Consider the following 21,059-nt stretch of genomic DNA (forward strand, 5'->3'; position numbering starts at 1 on the left):
TGAAGGACCATAAAATGCCAAACTGAATCACCAGACAAAGGTGCAAGGTGTTTGTTTGTTGTTTTCTTTCTCCTCCCCAGAGCTCAAGGGCTCACTCTCGGGAGGTGCGAACAGCGCACCCCACTGAGGTAAGCAGAGAGCTCTTGCTTTGCATCAGCTCCAACAGCATTTCAGCAGTCGACTATTAGAGAATCACAGGCTCACAGAAGAGCTGAGGCTGGCGCGGACCTCCGGATGTCACCGGCTCCAGCCTCCTGCCCAACAGGACCACCCAGCGCTGGCTGCCCCAGGACCACGTCCAGGCAGCTTCTGAATGTGTCTGAGGACGGAGACTCCACAACCTCCCTGGGCAACTTGTGCCAGTGCTTGGTCACCCACACGGTGAAGGAAGGTTTCCCGACATCCAGAGGAACCTCCTGTGTTTCACTTTGTGCCCACCGCCTCTTCTCCTGGTGCTGGGCACCACAGAAATGAGTCTGGCTCTGTCCTCTTTGCAGCCTCCCTTCAGGTACTTGGATACATCGATGGGATCCCCCCTGAGCCTTCCCTCTCCAGGCTGAACAACGCCGGCTTGCACAGACTCCTCTTGTGAGAAAAGCTCCGCTCCCACCCCTCCTCGGGCTCTCTCCAGGAGCTCCACGTTTCCCCTGGGCCGAGGAGACCAGAACTGGACCCAGCACTCCTGACGTGGCCTCAGCAGTGCCGAACAGTGAGGGATCCCCACCCTCAGCCTGCCGGAATTGCTTTGCCTAAGGCAGTTCAGGATATCATTAGCCTTCCTTGCAGCAAGTGCACATTTCTGGCTCACGTTCAACTTGGTGTCCACCAGGACCCCCAGGGCCTTTCCCACCAAGCTGCTTTCCAGCTGGGTGGCCTCCAGCATGCGCTGGTGCCTGAGGTTGCTCCCCCTCAAGCACAGGGTTTTGCATTTCCTCCTTTGCCCCATTAAGGGCAACAAAGAAAACTGCTTCAGACATCTCTAAATATCTGGACAGCTTATTGATTTTGCAGCTTACTGAGACTGCAGCTGGTTTTGATCTTTCTACAATATTAAAAAGTGCAAATAACTTGGAAGGTATACAGTAGGAACTGCGTGTAGGAGAATTCTCCAGACTGGCTTCCCTCGGCTGGAAAGAGCCGATGACTGAGAAAGTGAAACTTAAAGTCAGGGTTATGTCATCTTAACCTTCGCTGAGAAGGTCTGCAGAGAACAGGAAGTTCTCATCTTACCGAATAAAAACTGCTTAGAAGAGTTCAAAGAAGTTGAGCTGGAACCGAGAGGAGCTGGCGAAGTACTGCTCTGTGTTGACACTGCTAAGTGGGCTGCGCGCACTTCACTGTCTCTGTGAACTACACTAGAGAGAGTTTATGGTCCTGAAGACAGCATCAATAAAACGAGGAGCTACCAGATGGATGAGGGGAGAGAGCTGCAAAGCTAATAAAGCAGGCTTGCAGGGTAGAGGAGGCTACACCCACCACAAACACCGGGACACCGGGGAGGGAGGACAACACGGGAGGTGTTCCAGCAGAGAGAACCTCGGCGGAAATGGCACGACAGAGTACTTGAGAGGAGCGCAGAGAAACTGTATCTGAGGCCAAACTGGAGAGAAAATATAGTTAGGGGAGGCACCGATACGATGCGGGCAGGGCAGTGGGAAAAGCATTTTAAAATCATTTTGGCTTTCCCTGCGGTCTGATCACCAGCTGCCTCGCTCAGTGGAAAAGCTGCAGCCTCCCCTGGAACCACAGCTCTCAGAGACCCAGGTGCTGCCGCCCTTCTCCCTGCTTTCTCGCCACTTGCTCCTGCTCTGAGCCTTCCTCCACCCAAGCAGCCTCCCAGCACACTGCAGGCCTCCCTGGGCTCTCTTGCCTCTGTCCTCACTTCTTCCCTGCTTTCCTCCAGGCTCTCAGCTTCTCTGTTCCTGATTTAAATAACCAGGAAGGACAGGGTTAAGGAACACATTTGGGGTGCCCGGTGCTGAGGCAACGTCCTGTGTTTGCAGGTGTGGGGCAGATCTGTGAGAGAAAAAAACCAGATCAGCCTGAAATAACATCATGACTGGGTACAATTGTATCAACATTCTGCAAAGACTTGGTGCTATTTACTCCACCAGATTTGTCTTCCTGCCCACGAGAAACAAGAAGCAGCATGTAGCTGCTTCCTCTGAGGGGTGAGCACAAAACAAGCTTTTAGCCTCGAGGGGGGGGCTCTGCTCCGCGAGCTCAGCGGATAACCGAACCTCCTTCCACGTTCCTTTTCGGCGATGCGGAGCTGTGCAGCTCCCACTCACTCTACTCGGGCAGTCATTTCCAGCAGTCTTGTAGGGCAGTTTACACTAAGGCTGTACAAGGGTCGCCAGAGAAGGAGAAGGGAGGACACAATCAAGCACAATCAAGCATTAAAAAGCAAACATAATCTTTTCTTGTTTGAAAGCTCCTGGGCAAGGCACGTATACAAACCAGGAGATGAAAGAGAGCTCTGAAGAACAAAAGCCTTTTATAAAGGTTGAGAAATCTCTCCCTAACCCAAGGAAAGGAAGAACGTTCCGAGGAAAGCAATAAAAACCACCGCAGCCACTGTCATTCGCTGGTGGAAACGGTGACCAGGTAAGCCCTTGTCATGCTGCTGGGGAGCGGTTTTAGAGGAGCCGCCCCAGTTTCTGGCACAGTGGAGGAGGAAACCATGACCTGTCTGCAAAGACGTTCACTGGAGAGCACTACCTTCTCACCGCTCTGAAGCCAGGTCGCCTCCAGCTGCAGTGGAAGCAGAGCCTGTCCCTGAACACACTTCCACTGGCAGCCAGCTGCAGCACAGAGAGAGGCTGCTCCCTGCTGTGCGCAGCTCCCCCAGGCAGCCTGGAAAGGGGAGAAGAGGCTGGGGGCCAGAGAGCAAACGCTGACCTGGCTGTGCACGAGCTCTTTCACCAAGCGCCCTCCCGGAGCTCACCTCCAGCTGGGCGGGCTCAGGGCTCGGGGCTTTGCTGGGCTGGGAGCAAGTAAACAGAAGCGTTTCCTCAGCCGCACAGTTCCTCTTGGGACACAGGCCAAGGGAAGCGTTACTAATTGGTAGGGGGAAAAAAAAGAAAAAAAGAAAGTTGGTCTGACATATTTCCCCAGCATGTGACTGACAAAAAAAAAAAAAAAAAGACTGAAGATAGAAAAAAAAAAGTGAGAAAATTCAGTCCAAATGCAGAGCCTCCAGCTGAAGCAGCCTCGTGCTTTCTGCAGCCAGCCTTCTTGCTCCCCCCAGCTCCTTGCACAGCCCTCTGCCACCGGCAGTGAGGAGGGAGAATTTTACACCGTCAGGACCTGACAAAGCACAAAACAGACCAGGCCTCCTGGTCTTACTCCCTCCTTTTTTTCCAGGCCTGAAGAGCCAAAGGGTTCCTCTGACCTCCCGGCAAGCAGAAATTCGCCCTACATATGTGACAGTTTTTTTCCTTTGTGCAGGCACTGAAAGTCCCTCCTGTAGTCCCTCTGAAGTGCAGGAAAGTTTAAGGGCCTGATCCGCACCCATTACATGCAAAGCCAGAGCCAAACAACGGCTCCTCCTCCGGCCCCCACAGCTCCAGCTCCCTCCCTACCCCCAAATGCGGGGATGAAAGAATGTCAAGGGCCAGGGAAAGATTTCTTTATAAAGCCCTGCACTTTAAAATCCTTCTGTGAAAAAAGCCAATGGTTAGCCTCAGTGCGAAAACACGCACAGCTCATTCTCACAAGTCCCAAGCGTTCACACCCTCAAATGCACTTGCAGTTTTAAAATTAGGGTCTGAGATGCCTCATGCCCATAACCCAGAGTCACTACCTCTTCTCAAAGCGCTTCCTCACGTGGCCTCTACAAAAACATTAAAGAAGCAAAATTCACAGCAGCCGTTTAGTTTGAGTTCCCTGAATTCCAGTCTGATGTTGCAAGCGCTTCAGCACTTCTGTATCACGCATTTCTTGTTCGCGGCAAAAAGCGAGAGGTGCGGGACAAAGTAAAACAGTGTTCTGGAAGCCCTGGGAGCCCAGCATGGAAGGAACAAGGCAGACACGTGATACGTTAATTACCAGTGAAAAAGGTGCTATAACCAACCTGTAACCAACAGCGAGTGTTAAACTGAAAGAGTGCTGCGAGAGGCCTCTACATAGAGGGGTCCAAAGGACTTAGAAATATTTGTTTTGTTCGTCTTTGTTACCGAAGACAAATAATTCGCCCTCCACCTTCTCCTGCGAAACAGCTGGCACTGCTGGAGATAAAACAAGCCTGGTGGGCCCCTGCCCTGATCTTAGGGCAGCTCCCATTTCCCTGCCTCGGCTGGAGGAGAGCAAATAAACTCCACGTGCTCTCGGGTTTCAGCATGCTGATAAACGCTACTCCTGGAGAGTGCGTGCCTTCTTTTCGCAACGCATTCCAGCAGCAAACGGCCTGCAGCGCTGCAAACGAGCCAAACTCATCACCAGGCTGCTCCTAGCTCTAGGAACTTCAGAGTTCGGCGGTGTAACTGAACGGAGACCTGGGGAAAAAGCACCTCCCTCCTTGGCGTGCGTGGAAGGAAGGCAAGCAGCTGAATCCTGGCAGACGAATGCTGGCACTCCTGCCCGGCCGTGACCAGCAGAAGCCATCAAACTTAATAAAGCGCTCTTGACTAATCTTAGGGGCTATGTACGAATAGCCTCGACTAACATTTTATCGTTGTTGACAGAAGATAAGCAGTTTCATTTTTCACCTTTAACTCTTCCTGTCTCTATAGAAATTATCAGAAGAGCAGCGTGGGGCAGAGGCATCAGTGTAACCATTTATCCCCCTGCAGGGAGTACACAAAAAGCTCCTGCTTTGCAACTGGGAAGGACGTTGACCTGACCTGTGACATTCCCCCTGCACCTATATAAAAGGCTCTGCCCTCCCGTGGCTTGAAATTGAACCTGACTACAGAGGTCACGCTTGGAGAGGTTCATGGACTCCTCAGCCAGCTCCTTTGCTCTGGAAAGTCGACCACGATCATCTCCCCAAAACAACTAGTTTGGGGTCTTTTATGTAACGCGACCGCAATAAAAGGGTGGTGAAAGCTAACTCTGCTCTGCAACGCCTTACCTCTTCTTTGCTCTTTAAAACAACTCTTTTGACTACGGAGTTAACAGGGTTTTGTTTACTTTTTATTTTTTGTTTGTTTTAGCTTGAGGAATGATAGTCTCTAGAGCTTTAACGGAGTCCTCAGATTCCAATTCCATCAGACAGCAGAATACATTTTCCACTGCGCCTCTTTCCCTTCTGCCCTCTTCCTGCCAAAAGGATAAGTACTGCCTAATGCTAACAGCAGAATTTAAGAAACGTTTATGTGACTAGAAGGAGTTTACTCCTTTAAATTTGCTTTGCATCCCACTGCTTTGGGCTCCCACCCCTCAGCTCCACTTGAAATTCTAGTCTGGAGCCCAAACCGCAACAAACTTTGTCTTGCTTCTCTTCTGACCCTGTTTCTTAAGAAGGAGTTTGGAGGCGGCAGTCCTGGCCCCGGCACTGCCTCACTCCCTCTCTGAACCCAGCTGAAAGGAAACACCTGGACCTCACGCGTGAAAAGCAAGAGCTGCCCCTTGCGGAGTTACTCGCTGAAAGCCATGCCTCCGAGGGAGGATTACTTTCTGAATTTCTACTAATATTTCCAAGCCCCTCTCCAAACCAGTTGCTTTCCCTTTTGCTGTTTTTTTTTTCCCAAGAGCTTGCTCTTGGGAAGGCAGCGATGAACAAAAGCAGTTACTGGCCAGGCTCCAGAGCTCCTCGGTGCCAAGGAGCGGCTGGCACCACGCTGCCTCTCACCACCCTGCCCACGCAGCAGCCTCTGCACGGCCCCGGTGCCGACAGGGACGCTGCCCTCATGTCATGCCCTCATGTCAAGGTGCTGGGGGAAGAGGAGAAGCCGTTGGGTGCATCTCCTGCTGCTGCAGCCCGGTGGACGCTGCTGCACAACAGCCCAGCCCTGGGCGCACGCTCCCATCCCTCTGCACGCTGTGCCACACTCATCCCTGCCCCTGGTGCCCCCCCAGGTCAGGCCCCCTGTCTCCTGCCGCACTGGGGGGGGAGGTTATAGGGAAGCCAAAGGACAGTGACACGCACTTAGAGGAAACCCCGAGCTGAACCTGACCTCTCTGCACTGCGAAAACCCCCAAATCCCCTGTCCCCTCTACCCCGCCTCGCATCACTGCCCCTTATAACCCCTTAAAGTCCCTTCCAGCCCCCTCAGGTCCCTTCCAGCCCCTTCAGGTCCCTTCCAGCCCCCTGTCCCCTCCAGCCCCCCCGCCGTCCCGCTGCCCCCCCGCTCCCCCGTCCGTACCGGCCGCTCAGGAGGAGCAGCGCCCGGCGGGGCAGCGCTGCGAGCCGGGCGGCGGTGGCCATGCGTCCGGGGGCGCCGGGAGCCGGGAGCGGGGCGGTGGCGGCGGGGCGGGGGGGGGCCGGGCCGGGCCGGGCCGGGCGGCGGCGGGGGCGGGGGCGGCGCGCACCGGGATCCGCCTCGGCCCCGGCCGGGCCTGGCCCCGGGGGGCTGCGAGAGGGGCTGGGCTGGGGAAGGGGAAAGGAAAAGGGGAAGAAGGGGGGGGGGGAGGAGTCGGCCATCCCCGGCACCCCCCCGGGGGCGTTCCGCAGGCAGCAGCGGGGTGGGATGGGGGGACCCCCATCGTTCCCTCCGGCTCGCCGCCTACCCCCCCCGGCGCTGCCGGCTGCCGGCAGGGGGAGCAGATCGGGGGAAGGCTGGGGGATCCCTCGGGGGGAAGGCTGCGGGGCCCAGGGTGGGGGGCGTGGGTCCTGGGACCCCCCCATCCCCTGCCCATCGCCCCCCTGCCCTCCCGCAGCCCCGCTCCTTTCTGCTCCCGTCCAGGCTGCCCCCCCCTTTTTTTTTTGGCTAACCCAGCTGCCACACACCAGCCCTCGCCCTTCCCGCAGCCCCAAGTAAGCCTTGGGGCTTGACTTCCAGCCTTACCTACTAGGGAATTACCGCAGCTACACCTCACCGGGAGGTTTCGGCACTCCCTGGCTGCCTGTACCCCACCACAGCACAACCAGGGCACTGAGGAGCTGGGGAGCTTCTCCAGAGCCGGGCGGGCTCTGGGGGGGCCACGCAGCAGCGCTGACACTGGGGGGGGACGACACACATGCGTCGTCCCCCGGGGGAAATCACCGGCAGCCTTTCTGGGCACTGCCAGGCACGGTGGCAAAGCCTAACTCGTTTCGGTGGAAGGGCTGGGGGATGTGTTTGAAGCCTCGACTGCCATGCAGGCAGGAGCCACGCAGCGCTACCAGCGCGGGGCTGTTTCTCGCTCGGCCACTGACCTGTGGGGTGATCGCCGGCACTCGTTTTGGAGCTCCGCTTCTGGTTCTCCTCCCACGCTCTGCCCGGGTGGACACGAGTTCAGCACGCAGAGTCTTCACGGCATGCTGTGCTGTGCCGAGCGCAAGAGAGCTTGTGAACGAGGGAATCGGTACTGGCCCCAGAATCAGTGTGTCTGAGGCATCAAAGCCATAAAATAAGCTCATAACACAGCCCTGTAGTGAAATGCTGACTGCAACCACATCTCCCCTTCTGGATAGTTGGTTTTAGAAGCAGACTTTGGATTTTCCCTGATGTGCTTGTTTGGTGGTAGCAGTGACAGTGTTTTCTTTGCTTGGAGGAAGGGAAATCTTTGTCTTTGAAACGTGAAAAATTGGCTGTGGCTACGCACAGGAACTGGGCAAAGCAGTGGGAATCTCCTCCAGCCCCCGACCTGCTCCCTTCTCCTTGCTGCTGTTCTTCCACCCTTTCTCTCGCAGAACAGGTAGATGTGTCCCTCCCTCAGTACGATTTGTCTGCCTCGTGCAGGTCTGAAGGCTTGTTAGACACACACAAGTAACTCTGTTTGCATGTGTCAGTCCCACTGAAATCAGTCGTGCGTTTCTGCGTTTCTGGAGATGATGTAAGGCCGTGCGACATCCATGGCCAGAAGTCATCTTCACTGCTGCAGCAAAGCCCAGTGCAATTATCCGTACCTGTACTGCAGGAGCATCAATGTTGTGCTCGGTGTTGTATAACCAGAGAGGGAAAAAAAAGCCTGTGATCTGAAATTCCCTCACCTTAAAAACAAACAGAAAGAAAGCTGAGTTTCAGGCTGACCTTTCTTTCCACGTTCGGATCACTAGGCTAAAGAGTGAAGCCCGGTTAGGTATTAAACAAAGAATTATACAGGAGTTAACGTGACCTTCACGTCTGGGTATGTTTGTTTGGGATGGTCAAGGCCTGAGACTTTGAGATGGCAGCCTGACAAGTAACACTTCACGCACACCGAGTGATCTATCATTTCTCTCTAATGAAGATTCAAAAATCTGCCTTGAAGTTAACCACGGGTAGGTGGCGCACACTCCAGGCGTTCCAGTCTCCACAGCACTGCACACATGAAGGCATTTTCTACACATGCACAAGGTTTCACCCAGGCCCCCTCTGAGCCTCCACGTGGAGGACTCCGCGTGCCTCTGCCAGGATGGCCGGGGTGCCCGTCAGAGGGCAGCAGGGGCCGTGCTGCTGCACGAGACCCCACAGGAGCCCACCCTAGCTCTGGGTAACTCGGGTCACCTCCCTTGGTGTCCATGTCGGGAGACCTGGCGATGCACGACTTTCCCCCCTGTCCCTGGCACAGATCTGGCCCTTCCTTGCCCTCTGAAACTCGCTGAGAAAGGCTGAGGCACAGGGGAGGTGCTTGCGTAACCGGACCTCGCTTTTCTCACACGAGGGCTCTGTAATGTCAGCTTGCCACCGGGAGGTGCGATAACCTGCTTTGTGAACCTACAGAACCTCCTGGGTGGGAGCACATCAACTTTAGGCAAATTTCATTAGACTTTCTGTGAGACAAATCTGTGTTTGCTGTTTGTGATGCCTTTGCTCAGAGACTCCTGTGATCTCGGTCCCATCTGTGCTGAGGTAAGCAGATCTCAGTGCTGGAAGAGGCCTAGAGGCAACCCAAAGCCTAACCAAGGCACCCGCGGGGCAGAAGTGCTGGAGCAGTTATAAACAACTTTGCAAGAGCATTAACGCCGCAATTTGCATAGGGGCAAGCAAAGCCAAGGCTGGTACTCGCTGCAATCCCATTACTGGTAATACCGACTTGGCTCTGTCCCAGGCTCCTTTTTTTGACTTTCCCACCAGTGGGTCAGGCAAGGCAAGAGAGCACTTTGCTCGTGTAGTGCTGGAGCTTTTGGATCGAAGGAGGAGTAATAGCTGCAGAATTCCTCCTTGGAAAGAGGAACAAAAAAAAAAAAGACAAAAAAAAAAACCCAAGTGTGGCGCTTTGATTATGGACACCACGACGAGAACGAAGCGACGGCACCCAGTGCTGTGAGACAAGGCACAGACCGCTCAGCTTGCCCGCGATCTGCTGCCGAGGATGCTCCGAAGCAGCAGCGGCCGAGTGCCGGCGAGGAGGGGACGCAGGAGCCCTCGGAGCCCCCCGCCGAGCCTCCGAGCAGCCGGGGGGCAGCGGTGCGGCCCCGGGGGGGGGAGCCGAGCGCGGCGCTCCGGGCCGGCAGAGGGCGCTGGGGACCCTCCCGGTGCCGCCGGCCCGAGCGAGGACGTGGCCGCGGAAGTGGGTGGCGGGGAGCGGGGAGCGGCGTGGCTCGGCCTGGCCCGGCGGCTCCGCGTCGGCCCGCTCCGCACCGCTCCGCACCGCGCTGCCCCCGCCGCTCCGCGCCGCCCCGCGGCCCCGCGCCTCCCGCAGCGCCGCCCGCGGCGGGGCCATGGCGCGGGGCGGCGGCAAGGCGGGGAGCCTGAAGGACAAGCTCGACGGCAACGAGCTGGACCTGAGCCTGTGCGATCTGAGCGAGGTGCCCGTCAGGGAGCTGGTGAGCGGCTGGCGGCGGGGAGGTGCCGGGCGGTGCCCCCCCGGGGTTCGGGGAGAGCTGCGCACCGCGGCCGGGGGTGTCCGAGCCGGCCTGCGGGTTGATAACGTGGCCGAGAGGAGGGCTCGCAGGTCCTGGCGGGCAGAGAGGCTGCGTGGCTGTGAGCACGGGAATTCTGCCTTTCGGCTCTAAAGCCAGGATGCTGAGTCCGGACCCCGTCAGGAACAGCCCTGGGGAGGAACCCGCGGCCTGGGTGGAAGAAAAGTAGCACGTGCAGTCCCGGTTTGTATCTACCTGGGGGCCCAAGCACTTTGTTTCTCTTTCAGGCTGCGCTCCCGAAGGCAACGATATTGGATTTGTCCTGTAACAACCTCATCTCCTTGCCGGTAAGATGCTGGAGGGGGCCTCTGTGAAGATAAGGAGGGTCTGCTAGGAAATATTTAGGAGAGATAAATAGTGCTCCAGCAGAGCAGGGAGGCTCGGAAATGGCCCTTTACTCCTTGTGGGGTGGCTGAATGGCACTGCTGCCGATTAAGGGTCGGTACGGGTGGGTAGCTCTTACTGAGACACGTAGCACCTAACGAGGGAGGTCAAACTGAACAAAGGTTGCAGCATCTTCCCGCCAAAGGATCCCAACGTGAACACAGACCGGTTTCCTTGCCCGTGGAAATTCGGTTTTCGGTTGTCCTGCTGCACACCACCACGTTTGGTTTGTCTGTCCTGTCTGTCCCACTGGCACCTACCTCTCTCTTCCGAGAGATTTTCCTCCAGCTGCAGTCCTGGGCTAAGTTCAGGATTTGTGCCTTACGTAAGGTGCAGGCTACCTCAGCGCATTCCCTGCTAAGGTTCCTTCGTTAAGATGCTGACAAGATTTTTCTGCTTTTTGTATCTGGCTTTTAGTCCGACTTCTGTAGTTTGATGCACCTGGTGAAACTGGATCTGAGCAAAAATCGCCTTCAACAGCTGCCTTTGGACTTTGGCCGCCTGGTCAATCTGCAGCATCTGGACCTCCTGAACAACCGTTTAGTCACCCTGCCAGTCAGCTTTGCACAGCTCAAGGTAAAACTGTTTGCTGGGCAGTTACGTAAAGCTTTGGGATGCAAGCCAGGGTCTTGTGATCCTTCTCAAGTTGATTTCCCTGGTAAAGCATCCATCCTGATGACTACCCATTCCAAAATTCAGCCGTCTCTGCACCACAGCTCAGTGGAAATTATCTCACATCTATTGAAAAGACCTCTGCCTGAGCTCACTGCTTGTCTTCCATACCTGTTTCGTTCTTATGAAGCGGCTCTTTGCTTCTGCTTTGGATCTCTTAAATAATTACAGGACCGTTGTGCTGTTTGTGGTCAGCTGCTTGCTGTGTGCTCTTACAGCCTCCCCTTTGTCGTTCCTTCCTGCAGAACCTGAAGTGGCTGGATCTGAAGGACAATCCCCTGGATCCCGTTCTAGCTAAAGTAGCCGGAGACTGCCTGGACGAGAAGCAGTGTAAACAGGCTGCTGTCAGGGTAAGGAACCTGCTTGCTCTTTTATTGTTTTTTCCTCACTTAGCTCTGTCGGTGCATGGCTTTTCCTCTTTTTGCTTAGCAAGCTGGGCAGCTGCTGCTGCAGCACTCTGAAATTTCTTCAGCCAGTGAGGTGCTGGTTCACTGCACTGACTTCACTGCTTCCGTGCCTAGAGAGGGAAAACACCAGGCTGAGCAGGACTCTCTTCCATCGCCAAGGAAGCAAAGGGACACTCAGAGAAAATAATCTGTGTGTAGGCTTGTACTCCAGTGTACAAAAATCTTTGGAGAAGTTCTGGCAAACTATAGGGTCATGTAAATAGTTATTGCTGGGAGCTGTGGAGCAAGAAGAGGTAAAAATCTGTGCCTGTGCCACTGCCTTGTCGTGCTGTTCCTTGCAGGAATTCAGTTTGCTGAAACCAAAATCGTTCTGTGATCCTCTGTATCAGCTAGCATCATTTGCCACATTTGCTCTTCTGACACCCTGACCTGCTTCTTAACTGCAGAGGTTCATGCAGGAAGGTCTGAGCTCTCTTCAGAGCTGTACCTGCAGGGCTAAGGCAGCTGTGTGCAAACTCAGGGCTTGGTTAGACCCAGCCGACTGTCCTCAGCTACGCTCCAACGGTTCTGTTTTGAACTGGCTACGCAATGAGCCTTCTGCAGAGCTCTCAGGTTGTTTTCTTGGGCCTTGAAGGTACTGCAGCATATGAAAGTGATCCAGTCTGAGCAGGACCAAGAAAGACAACGGAAGCTCCAAGCAGAGCGAGGTAAGCACTAAGTTCTCACACACACATTGCTGAGTTCTGTTCCCAATCTTTAACATGCCCATATATATTGATTGCCAGCTAGCAACTATTTGGAACTGTCAGAATTTTGTGTTTGTGACTACCAGGGAGTCCTAGGGTAGGAGGGCCAGAAGGAGAAAGATAGTCTGGGATCACTGTGCTATTTGTTGTCTCAACAACAGAATCTTAGAATGGTTTGGGTTGAAAGGGACCTCAAAGATCCATGGGCAGGGACAACTTCCACTGGACCAGGCTGCTCAAAGCCCCATCCAGCGTGGCCTTGAACACGCCCAGGAGTGGGACATGTTAGGTCCCCAGCTGGAACGTTCTATGGGTTGCACATAAAGTATATGAAAGAAGAGCACAGGATTTATTTTAAGGGAAGCCTAAATTTGAGGTAGCAAGATGGAAGATATGTAATAAAAAACAGCAACAAAAACAAGCAAAAAAACAAAAGTCCACCCCAGGGGTTATTTAATTTCACAGAATCAAAGAATGGCTAAAGGTGTAAGGGTGCAGTCCCCCTGTTAGAGCAGGCTGCCCAGGAGTGTGTGCAGGGATTTGTTTCCTCATTCCAACTGGAAACAGATAAGCAGATAATAAGGAAGAAGGCAATAACAACTCTTTAAATTAAAGGAAAAAACTTCCTATTAATCCCCAGAAATGGAGAAGAAGCGTGAAGCCGAACAGCGAGCCAGGGAGGCTCAAGAAAGGGAAATGAGGAAGCGAGAGAAGGCAGAGGAAAAGGAACGCAGAAGACGGGAGTACGATGCTCAGAGAGCTGCAAAACAGGAGATGGAAAAGAAAACTAAAAAAGAAACCGTGCAAACCCGAAGTAAGTAGCATCCACAGTGAGTCCAAATAAAGGCTGTAGTGTGATAATTTAATGTATGCCTTGAGCACTGCGTAGGCAAAATAAGCAGAGGAGAATGAATAAGACCACTGCCATAGAACTGCAACATATTTTTAGTCTGCATCTTATTTTTGATGCCAGATTTGCTTTTATGCAGTCCAGGTATTGAGAGAGAGCAAGAGTGGTGTGGAAACAGTACAGCAGTAGAGCTTGTTAGAAGCCTTACAGGTGGACAGCTGTAGCTGAGGAACAGTGCTGCAGTATCCGGGATGAACTGAAGAACTTTCTGAATTTTGTAGTTAAGCAAGTGTTCCTGAGAACCTCCCTCCACTCCTTTCTTCTTAGATGTACTGAATTATATCGTTAAAAACAGATCTTGTGCAACACAGGGATGCTTTACTGCCTTTACTTCCATGGGCAGAAGTGAAAATCTCAAACTTCTCATGTAAGTGGGGAGATTTTGTGCATTTATTTATTGACCAGAGTTAAGTGATGAGGGTTCACGAGAAAAGACAACCGTAGCACAGGCTAAAGCACGTTACCTAAGCAGCATGTTTCTGAATGTAACTGTTAAAGATATTTGACTAAATCCTCACATTCCTGATCTTGCAAACGTTCTTGTTACAGAGCCTGCCTCCAGTTCTCGTCCTCCTCAGCCGCCCCGGCACAAGCACTCCTGGTCACGGTCAGTGCTGAGGGTCCTGCTGCTGGTGCTGCTGTGCATCCTCTGTACTTTGGCTGTCTGCAAGCTGACAGAGCTACAACATCAACCGCTGTGCATCAGCGTGAACACTCTCTACGAGGATGTGGTAGCTGCTGTGCAAAACCATAAATCCCTGCAAAACCTGCTACACCAGAACTCGCAGCAGTGATCGTCCGGAACGGGCACTCGCTTCGTCAGCATCTCCTGCCACCATCCATGCAGCCAGAATTCCTATGGAATTGTGTTCTGATGAAACTGCTTCTAATCAGTCAGCATCGATTTGCTGGTCCACTCCACGTAGAGCAGAGTTATTGTTTGGATCATCTTTGCTGTGCGTGTTTCTCAGTTGGCCTGTAAACTCTTATTTGCCCAGATTAACTTACTTAAATTTGTTAATACTTCTTGCCTCCAAGGAATTTTTACCTAGATTGTGAGAGACAGAAAGTTGCCAGTTTATAGAAGCGGGGAAAATTAAAAAAAAAAAAAGCCTTACAGTTAACTAGGTGGCTATAGCTCTATAATGGAGGTATAAGTTTTGTAATACATATCCATTTCTTGCTCTCATTTCTATTAATGCTAAAAATCAGTGATATGGCTGTATGGGGTTGATATATGTAGGCCTCCTCCAGGACCAATTACAAGTTTGTGGAATGGCTGTGCATCCTTATGTTGGAGTGAAGAAGCTGATGTACTCTTGAAAAAAGCTGAAAGTTTTCAATACAACAGTTTTCGCATCAATTTGTCTCCACTGGATGTTTATGTTGCTAATGCATAACACCCATTGTTTTAATTGGAGTTAAATAATTTTAGCAGTTTAAAAATAACCTCTGGCTGCATACAGTAACCACTCGTTTTAGCCAGCTAGTGCCAACAAAGGAGCTGCAGCTTAAGAAGGGCTTCTTGCCAGTCTGCAGCCTCTTTTTTTGCGTGTAACTAGGGGGGGTCTGGCACTCACAGAAAGCCAGGGGATGGGTGGCTGCCTGTAGCAGCAGTAGGCAGCACTGGGTGGCACTGTTGCAGCGTCACACAGAGCCTGGCAGAAATGGACTTCACCTTGGGACCACTGCTGCAAAGGCTGGGAGGTTTGGCAGGTTGTACCTAGAGAAGAAAACTCAGCTGTACAAAGGCCTATTAATTATAAATAATCTCTGTAAGAGAAAAACAGAAGTTGGTCGTGTCCTCAAAGGGTTCATAAGCGTTAAAACAAATCGAAGTGCAGATGTAACGATGTGAGCGCAGGTTTCAGAATAGCCAGGCTCCAAACTCAGTCACTGAGACGTGCGGACATCAGTCACCAGGATGGCTCCTTCCCTGGTGCTACCTGCAATTATTGCTGATTGCAGTACTGCACTGCCAGGAGGAATGGCAATTACTCTGTCCCACTGTTACTGCATTGCCACGAGGAAGTCAGCCGTAGCATTTCACATCAAGGTCATCACTCAAACAGTAAGCCCTCACCTTTCCATAGTCCAGTGATAAGTTCTCTCACAACCTTGCAGAAGAAAGCAACAGCATGAATTTAAGATAAAAGGAAGGAAAGGCTGCCTGTCTCTCCAGCTTAGCAGTACGTACGTTTTCCAAGCTTCCTTGAAATAGCTTTGGTATTTAACTCACTATAGTCTTTAAAAGATCCTTGCTTACTGTCTGGAAATGTTCAGAAACATTGCAAACGCCACTCAGAGCAACATTCCCCCTCTGTATCCATTCCTCTCAGCATCTGGCAGGAATTTGCTGCTCTGCTATCTAAGAGAGGGTGTTGCTTAAGGTAACAATTGCAAAGCTATTAAGATTTATCAGTTCAGGTCCGAAGTATGCTACTGGCTGCGCAAAGGCTCCCGCTGAGCGTGTGAAGCTGTCAGAGCTCAGGATTTTTCACTGGAAAAACATTCCCCCTTTCCAAAGGGCGACTTCCATGCTTTGGATGCAGCCTAATTCACACTCAGCACTCATCTCCGTAAGTGCCTCTGTAGCACAAGACCTCAGCCTTCCTTGGGTGCACGTCAGTGCTGATGGCTTCGTGGACAGGCAAGCGTGGTCCCCAATCTAATTAAAAGAAAGCTTTTTTCTGCCAACTGTTTAGACCTCATAATTCCAACACATGTAATCAGATTTCACGACCCTCTATAGATTAAGCTGTCTGGAGACTGAATCAGGGCAGTCTAAATTTAAATCCGAAAATTAGTCTTACTCATTCCCATCTGCTATAGTGGAAAACTGAAAAAGTCTCTTTGGTGAGGTAAATTCTTCCCCCTCACTAGAGCAGGTGCTGGGGCAGCACCACATTGCTTTGAGCATTAGAGTTTTTCACACCGGAGAGAGAAAGAAACTACTTGCAGTTTAGGATACCAGCAGCAAACGCTCCTTTCAACAGGAGCCATACCAGTCACAGAACGGCTTGAGATGGGAAGGGACCTCTGGAGGCCACCTGGTCACAGCTGACTACTGTCAAGTCAGCGCGTTAAGAAGCAATGAAAAGCATTATACAAAATGATTTATTTCCTAGGAAGAGCTCTTGATAAATAGAAAGGCACCATCCGTGCCGTAAGGCATGTCCATCTCACGCTGTTACAGAAGACATTCACCACCTTTGTGTGAACCCCAGCCATTCCGCAATTTTATCCAGATTTCTTCCACCACGATAAAAGACTGCACGTGGTTAAAGTCCTTAAACCACGAGTGATGACCCCATGTGTTACCTAAGCACGTCTTCCCAGAAGGGAGCAGAATATTTAAACCAGGGAAACCACAAAATCCTCATTCACTTGGGCTATCAGGTGGCGTCCAGATAGAGGTCAGGATCGTGAGAAGTCATCTGCAGATAGATTCGCCTGGAAAGTTCTGGTCCGATCCGGCGGGAGGTGGCTGTCACACCATCACCGCGGCGCACAAGGATATTAGCCAGCATGTTCTCCCGCTCCTGCTCTGAGGAGCATCTACTATAGGCCTACAAGCAACACAAAGGAACCACGGCATCATCTATTTGCATCCAGTGCTCAAAGAAAATAAAAAAATCCCAGCCATGCACCTGTGACAGCTCTACGCCTTCACAACGCGAACTCATTTTTCAGCTGGTCCCTCTCCAGATCTCACTCGCACGCTCAGAGGCAGCTGCAGAAGCAGTGCGGCTGCGTGTAAATGGAACGGACTCGCTAAAGGCTGCTGCTAGGCATACCCCTGCCGTAGGTAAGAGCGAACAAATCAAGCAGGGCTGTGCGGCGATGGGAAACTTCTTTGGCTTTCCCGCTGCAGGGAAACCTTTACACGAGCTCCTCTGCAGTCTGCTCTGTAAAGCCAAAGCAACGGGTACCAAGGAGTCGGTTCCTTCACTACCTTACTAAACAGCTCCTACAGAATCACCGTACCAAAATTAATCCCGATTAAAGGATTCCTTCCACCTTTGCAGTAGTTGGCTGTCTGCACGCAGTCCTCAGGGTTCCTGAGGCAGCCTTACCTGGTCCAGGAGCTGAGGAGAAGGGTATGCAGACACAACAGCCTCGGCCATCTCCAGGCTGACCCGGTTAAATTGTTGTATCTGCCTCTTCCAGACTTCAAAGAGGCCCTTTCCAGAGGGATCCACCTTCACACCTCTGCACCACTTGTTCTCTAAGTAGAAAGAGAATCCAGTCTTCTCTTGCTCTCGCCTAAGGACAATGGATAGAAATCCAAAGGAAGCCATGAAAAAAAAATTAAATTCCTGTACGTGTTATCACACAGACACAGAGAGTGCGCATCGCTTCTCATGCCAAGCTGTTACAGACACCACTGGCATCAAATGATAAAAATGTGACCCTGTTTTGTCTGCACGCATTACCTATTTCTTAGTCTAAGGCCCAGATTTCCCACTGAAAAAGAAACAACCCTGTACTAGGGAGCAATTCTGACAGAAGCCAACATGCACACAAAGCGGTAAACAAGAATTCACTTTCTGACTGCCAAGGATAATCACACACTTTTAGATGTCATTTTTAAAGACGTCTCTTTTCATGGCGGAGACACAAAATACAGCAGCTGCTGTGATAGGAATGCTAAGACTGTGAGACTACACAAGACGGCTTTCTTCGCTACCACCGTGTAACGTGTTGCTGTCTTTCTTTATCAGTTGAAACATTTAAATGGTGCATTCTCGATAATGTCTCTCTTGGTTACATATGGAGGAAAAGCTGGTACTTTGAGTTCAGCCCGACTCACATCCCCTTCCCACTCCTAAAATCAGACTGAGATCAAGACCTTTACTTGATGCCAAGAGACTACGACTCGAAATCAGGGTCTCTCCTCACCCCTGCTACTCCCTCCCAGGAATCCTGAAAGCAAAGCCTTTCTAAAGGTATGACCAAACCTCATCTGTTCACTCACTTGTACGGTGCTTCAGCTACGGCTTTTGAGAACATAGTGGCAAACTCTCCAAGCTCCTCCCAGCTCGCAAAAAAAGTGACTTGGACTTGTGTGCACAGCTGCAAATCCACCAAGGCCTGTAAACATCATCGGAAACAGCAAATGGAACAATTCACCTTCTAACCTCAAACCCCATTCCTGTCTGGAAAAAAAAAACAAACACAGAACCAAAACAACGAGTCATAACATCTTGCTATAAGTCATAACCACCCACTCCCTCCCCATTTTGGAAACAGCTTAAGGCACAGACGTATTTAGGGATGCTTTGCCTCCTGCTGCTTAACAGGAGCCGAGTGCCATCGCAGCTGACATCGCCCCTCAGCGGAAGGCTCCCGTTACACGCAGGCCACCAGGGCAGCAATGCTGGGCTTTCCCAGTGGGCCACAAGCGTGAGAGATGCTAACCAAGGTTCACGTTTCCCTGCCCAAAATTAAGGTGAATGAGACCTCGTGGTCCAGGGGAGAGCGGGTTTGTATCCGAGCGGTGGGGAACTGAACACACAGAGTTCAGTACGCAGCACGTAAACTACTAACAGCTGAAGGTCCCTGTCCAGGAAAAGGTGTGAGCGCATCAAATGTTCCAGTGGTGGCAGACAGCAGAGACAACAGCTGCCTGCCTGTTCTAAAGGTACTCACTCACTTCTTCCACATCCAGTCTGGATATCTCCAGGCCGGAACCCTTAGCTTCCTTCCTCCTCTGTTCTTCTCCTTGATTTCTGTGCACTGTTGCCTGTTGCAGTCTCTTTTTCGACTGAGCTCTGAGACATCTAAGAAGATGAAGAGAAGATTGGGAGTTCACTTCAGCAGAAGCAGCAGGACCAGGCTGCTGTGGAGCATAAGACAACTTAATACCAATAACCCGTACTAAGGGACACTGAATTTGTAGAGAAAACACCAAGGACCATCAAATCCAAGAGCATCATATCTGATTAACAAAATTCCTCAGCAGCAATTCTTTGAAAACTAGAAAAGCACTCCAAGAAAGTATTCGGGACTTTTTTGCCATCCTCACGCTCTTCCCCAGCTATTTGCCCTCGGTCACTGTGGTGACAGACTAGGTGGAACTTTGCTTCTGTTCCTATACAAAAAATAGTGGAGCACTTCTGGGTAGGAACACTAGTTACGCTCCAGTCTTTGCTAGAAGGAGTTACTGTAAACACCTATAGCATTCTGCAAGGCCAGAGACAACGCAGAAACATTTGGAGGGAAAAAAGTCTCACCTGAAATACTTTTCTACTTCAACTACTGTCAGTGCCAAAATTTTTCCAGGCATTTTCTTCATAACCTGAGCTACAAAGCTCTGTAAGGTCTCCTTATCTCCTGCACAGCCCTGGGCCTCCTGCAAAGACCAACAGAACCATACTGAGTTATGCAGGCAACCCCAGCAACCTATGGCTCCAATTTTGCATCTGAGTCAGTGCAGATGAAAAGGTCGGCTCACACAGCCCTTTGGGGACAGACAGACAATACTCGATGTAGTAATAAGCTATGGCAGAAAACAAACCACCAAACAAACCAACCCACAACATACTTGACCTGGCAGGAGCTATTAGGACAACGTTACCTCTTCAAAAATCTGTGAAAACCAGCAGCTAGGAAAGAAAGCTTGTCAGAACTCTGCGTTATACAGCCCTGATGTGTTTGATCAAATACTGGCTTTTAAAAACAAGATTTATGGTCTACTGGAACCACGGTTTCCATCCCACATCAAAACCATCCCATGGAAAGGGATAACAAATATCACTTTTCAGCAAGGCACGTTCAGAGAGCATGAAAGTCATAAGCAGCCTTACTTGCTTGTAGCCACGAACCATGGACAAAAACTCCTCCAGGCGAAGCAGAACCAGGACATTTGGCTCTTCTGTCCATTCATCACCATCTTCAGTCTGCCCAGATACAAAAGCAAACAGCCAGAGCATCAGTCTGTTTGTAATTCAAACTCACTCAAAGTGGCACTCCCACTCAGAGCTCTGAGACAGGGAGAAGTTTGGAGCATGCTCAAGTGGGTTGCTAAAGACTGCTGTTATGAAGTGCAAATAACACAGAAATTAAAGGGCAAGCACATCAGGGTTTTGTCCTCGCACCTGAGGTATCACAGCCTTTCTCCTCCAGGTGATGCTGCAGGGAACAGCCTGACTCTCAACCACACAGGCATAGTTTGCGGATTGCAAGGCAGCAAAGACCTGCGCACCACCTTCTACCTGTAAAATAGCTGAAATTGATACGTGGGTCAGGCTTCCACGGCAAGAGACAACTGCCAGCACAAGGCAGTCACAGGTTGCCAGGAGAAGTACCTGGATCCAGCACCACCGTTATGTATTTCTGGCACTCCCCTGGTCTCTGAGCTTTCAGGATCTTGGCTAGGGTCTTCTTCCTTTCCTTCTCCTGCTCCTGCTGCCTCTTCTGCGCTTCTCGTTCCTTTCTCCTCTGCCACGCAGCCTGGCCCATCGCCTCCCTCTCCTTCTGGCTATACTTTCTCTTCTTGGGAGCGGGGGAAGTTTCTGCGCTGCCTCCGCTTGGTGGGGACCCGCCGGGCCGGGCTGCAGGCTCTGCCAGAGCGGCCTGTGGCAGGCCCCGAGCCGCCCCCTCAGCCCCTGCGGCGCCGTTCGTGCCTCCCCAAGGCCTGACTTCGGCCACCAGCACCCCGGCCGTGCCACCCTGCCCCCCGCCGCCAGCCGCCGGCCGCTCCCCGCTCCCACACGGCCGCTCTCCCCCTTCCTCCCCCCGGGCCGCGCTCCCCTCCGCTGAGGGCCGGCCGCGGGACAGCCTCCTCTTCACCCGCTCGGCCAGAGGAACCACTTCGGGCTCGCTGTCGCTGCTCAGCACCACAACGGCGCTTCCCCACCCGGGGGAGGGTGGCGACACCGGCCGCGGGGACAGCCCGGACGGCGGCGACCGCCCCTCAGCGCCCCCCGCGGCCGCCGCCATTTTGTCTCCCCTCAGGAGAAGGAGCTGGGGGGCGGGCGGGCGTTTGCCGCGCTGGGCGCCGATTG

The 21,059-nt window shown here is 52.2% G+C and overlaps 3 protein-coding genes across 5 annotated transcripts in view; 1 reads left to right on the top strand and 2 right to left on the bottom strand.

Annotated features, from left to right (window-relative positions):
* Window positions 1-7,777, bottom strand: part of ACSF2 (acyl-CoA synthetase family member 2) — a 41,978-nt gene extending 34,201 nt beyond the window's left edge. Inside the window, exon 1 of one of the 3 annotated variants that reach the window (XM_080560394.1) lies at window positions 7,301-7,777. Coding sequence is in view for 1 of the 3 variants with exons in the window: in XM_080560392.1 (XP_080416518.1) it covers window positions 6,309-6,370 (62 nt within the window). In the remaining 2 variants the exon portion in view is untranslated. Of the gene's footprint in view, window positions 1-6,308; window positions 6,458-6,950; window positions 7,215-7,300 lie in introns of those variants that run through there. The other 2 variants (XM_080560393.1, XM_080560392.1) reach the window with 2 other exon arrangements.
* Window positions 7,778-9,577: 1,800 nt separating this feature from the next.
* On the top strand, window positions 9,578-14,413 carry LRRC59 (leucine rich repeat containing 59). Its single transcript, XM_080560452.1, has 7 exons — window positions 9,578-9,835; window positions 10,159-10,218; window positions 10,733-10,891; window positions 11,233-11,337; window positions 12,029-12,101; window positions 12,781-12,954; window positions 13,600-14,413. The coding sequence occupies exons 1-7, from the start codon at window positions 9,731-9,733 to the stop codon at window positions 13,842-13,844; spliced, it is 921 nt and encodes a 306-aa protein (XP_080416578.1). The 5' UTR covers window positions 9,578-9,730; the 3' UTR covers window positions 13,845-14,413.
* A 1,735-nt stretch (window positions 14,414-16,148) lies between these two features.
* Window positions 16,149-21,052, bottom strand: EME1 (essential meiotic structure-specific endonuclease 1). The gene is made up of 8 exons (XM_080560420.1): window positions 20,361-21,052; window positions 20,151-20,278; window positions 19,860-19,952; window positions 19,287-19,405; window positions 18,707-18,833; window positions 18,029-18,144; window positions 17,127-17,316; window positions 16,149-16,619 (listed from the first exon to the last, which is right to left on the bottom strand). The coding sequence occupies exons 1-8, from the start codon at window positions 20,992-20,994 to the stop codon at window positions 16,446-16,448; spliced, it is 1,581 nt and encodes a 526-aa protein (XP_080416546.1). The 5' UTR covers window positions 20,995-21,052; the 3' UTR covers window positions 16,149-16,445.
* Between the last annotated feature and the right edge of the window lie 7 nt (window positions 21,053-21,059).

This window comes from Anser brachyrhynchus, assembly GCF_964034855.1.
Source record: "Anser brachyrhynchus genome assembly, chromosome: 18".
Classification (NCBI taxonomy): domain Eukaryota; kingdom Metazoa; phylum Chordata; class Aves; order Anseriformes; family Anatidae; genus Anser; species Anser brachyrhynchus.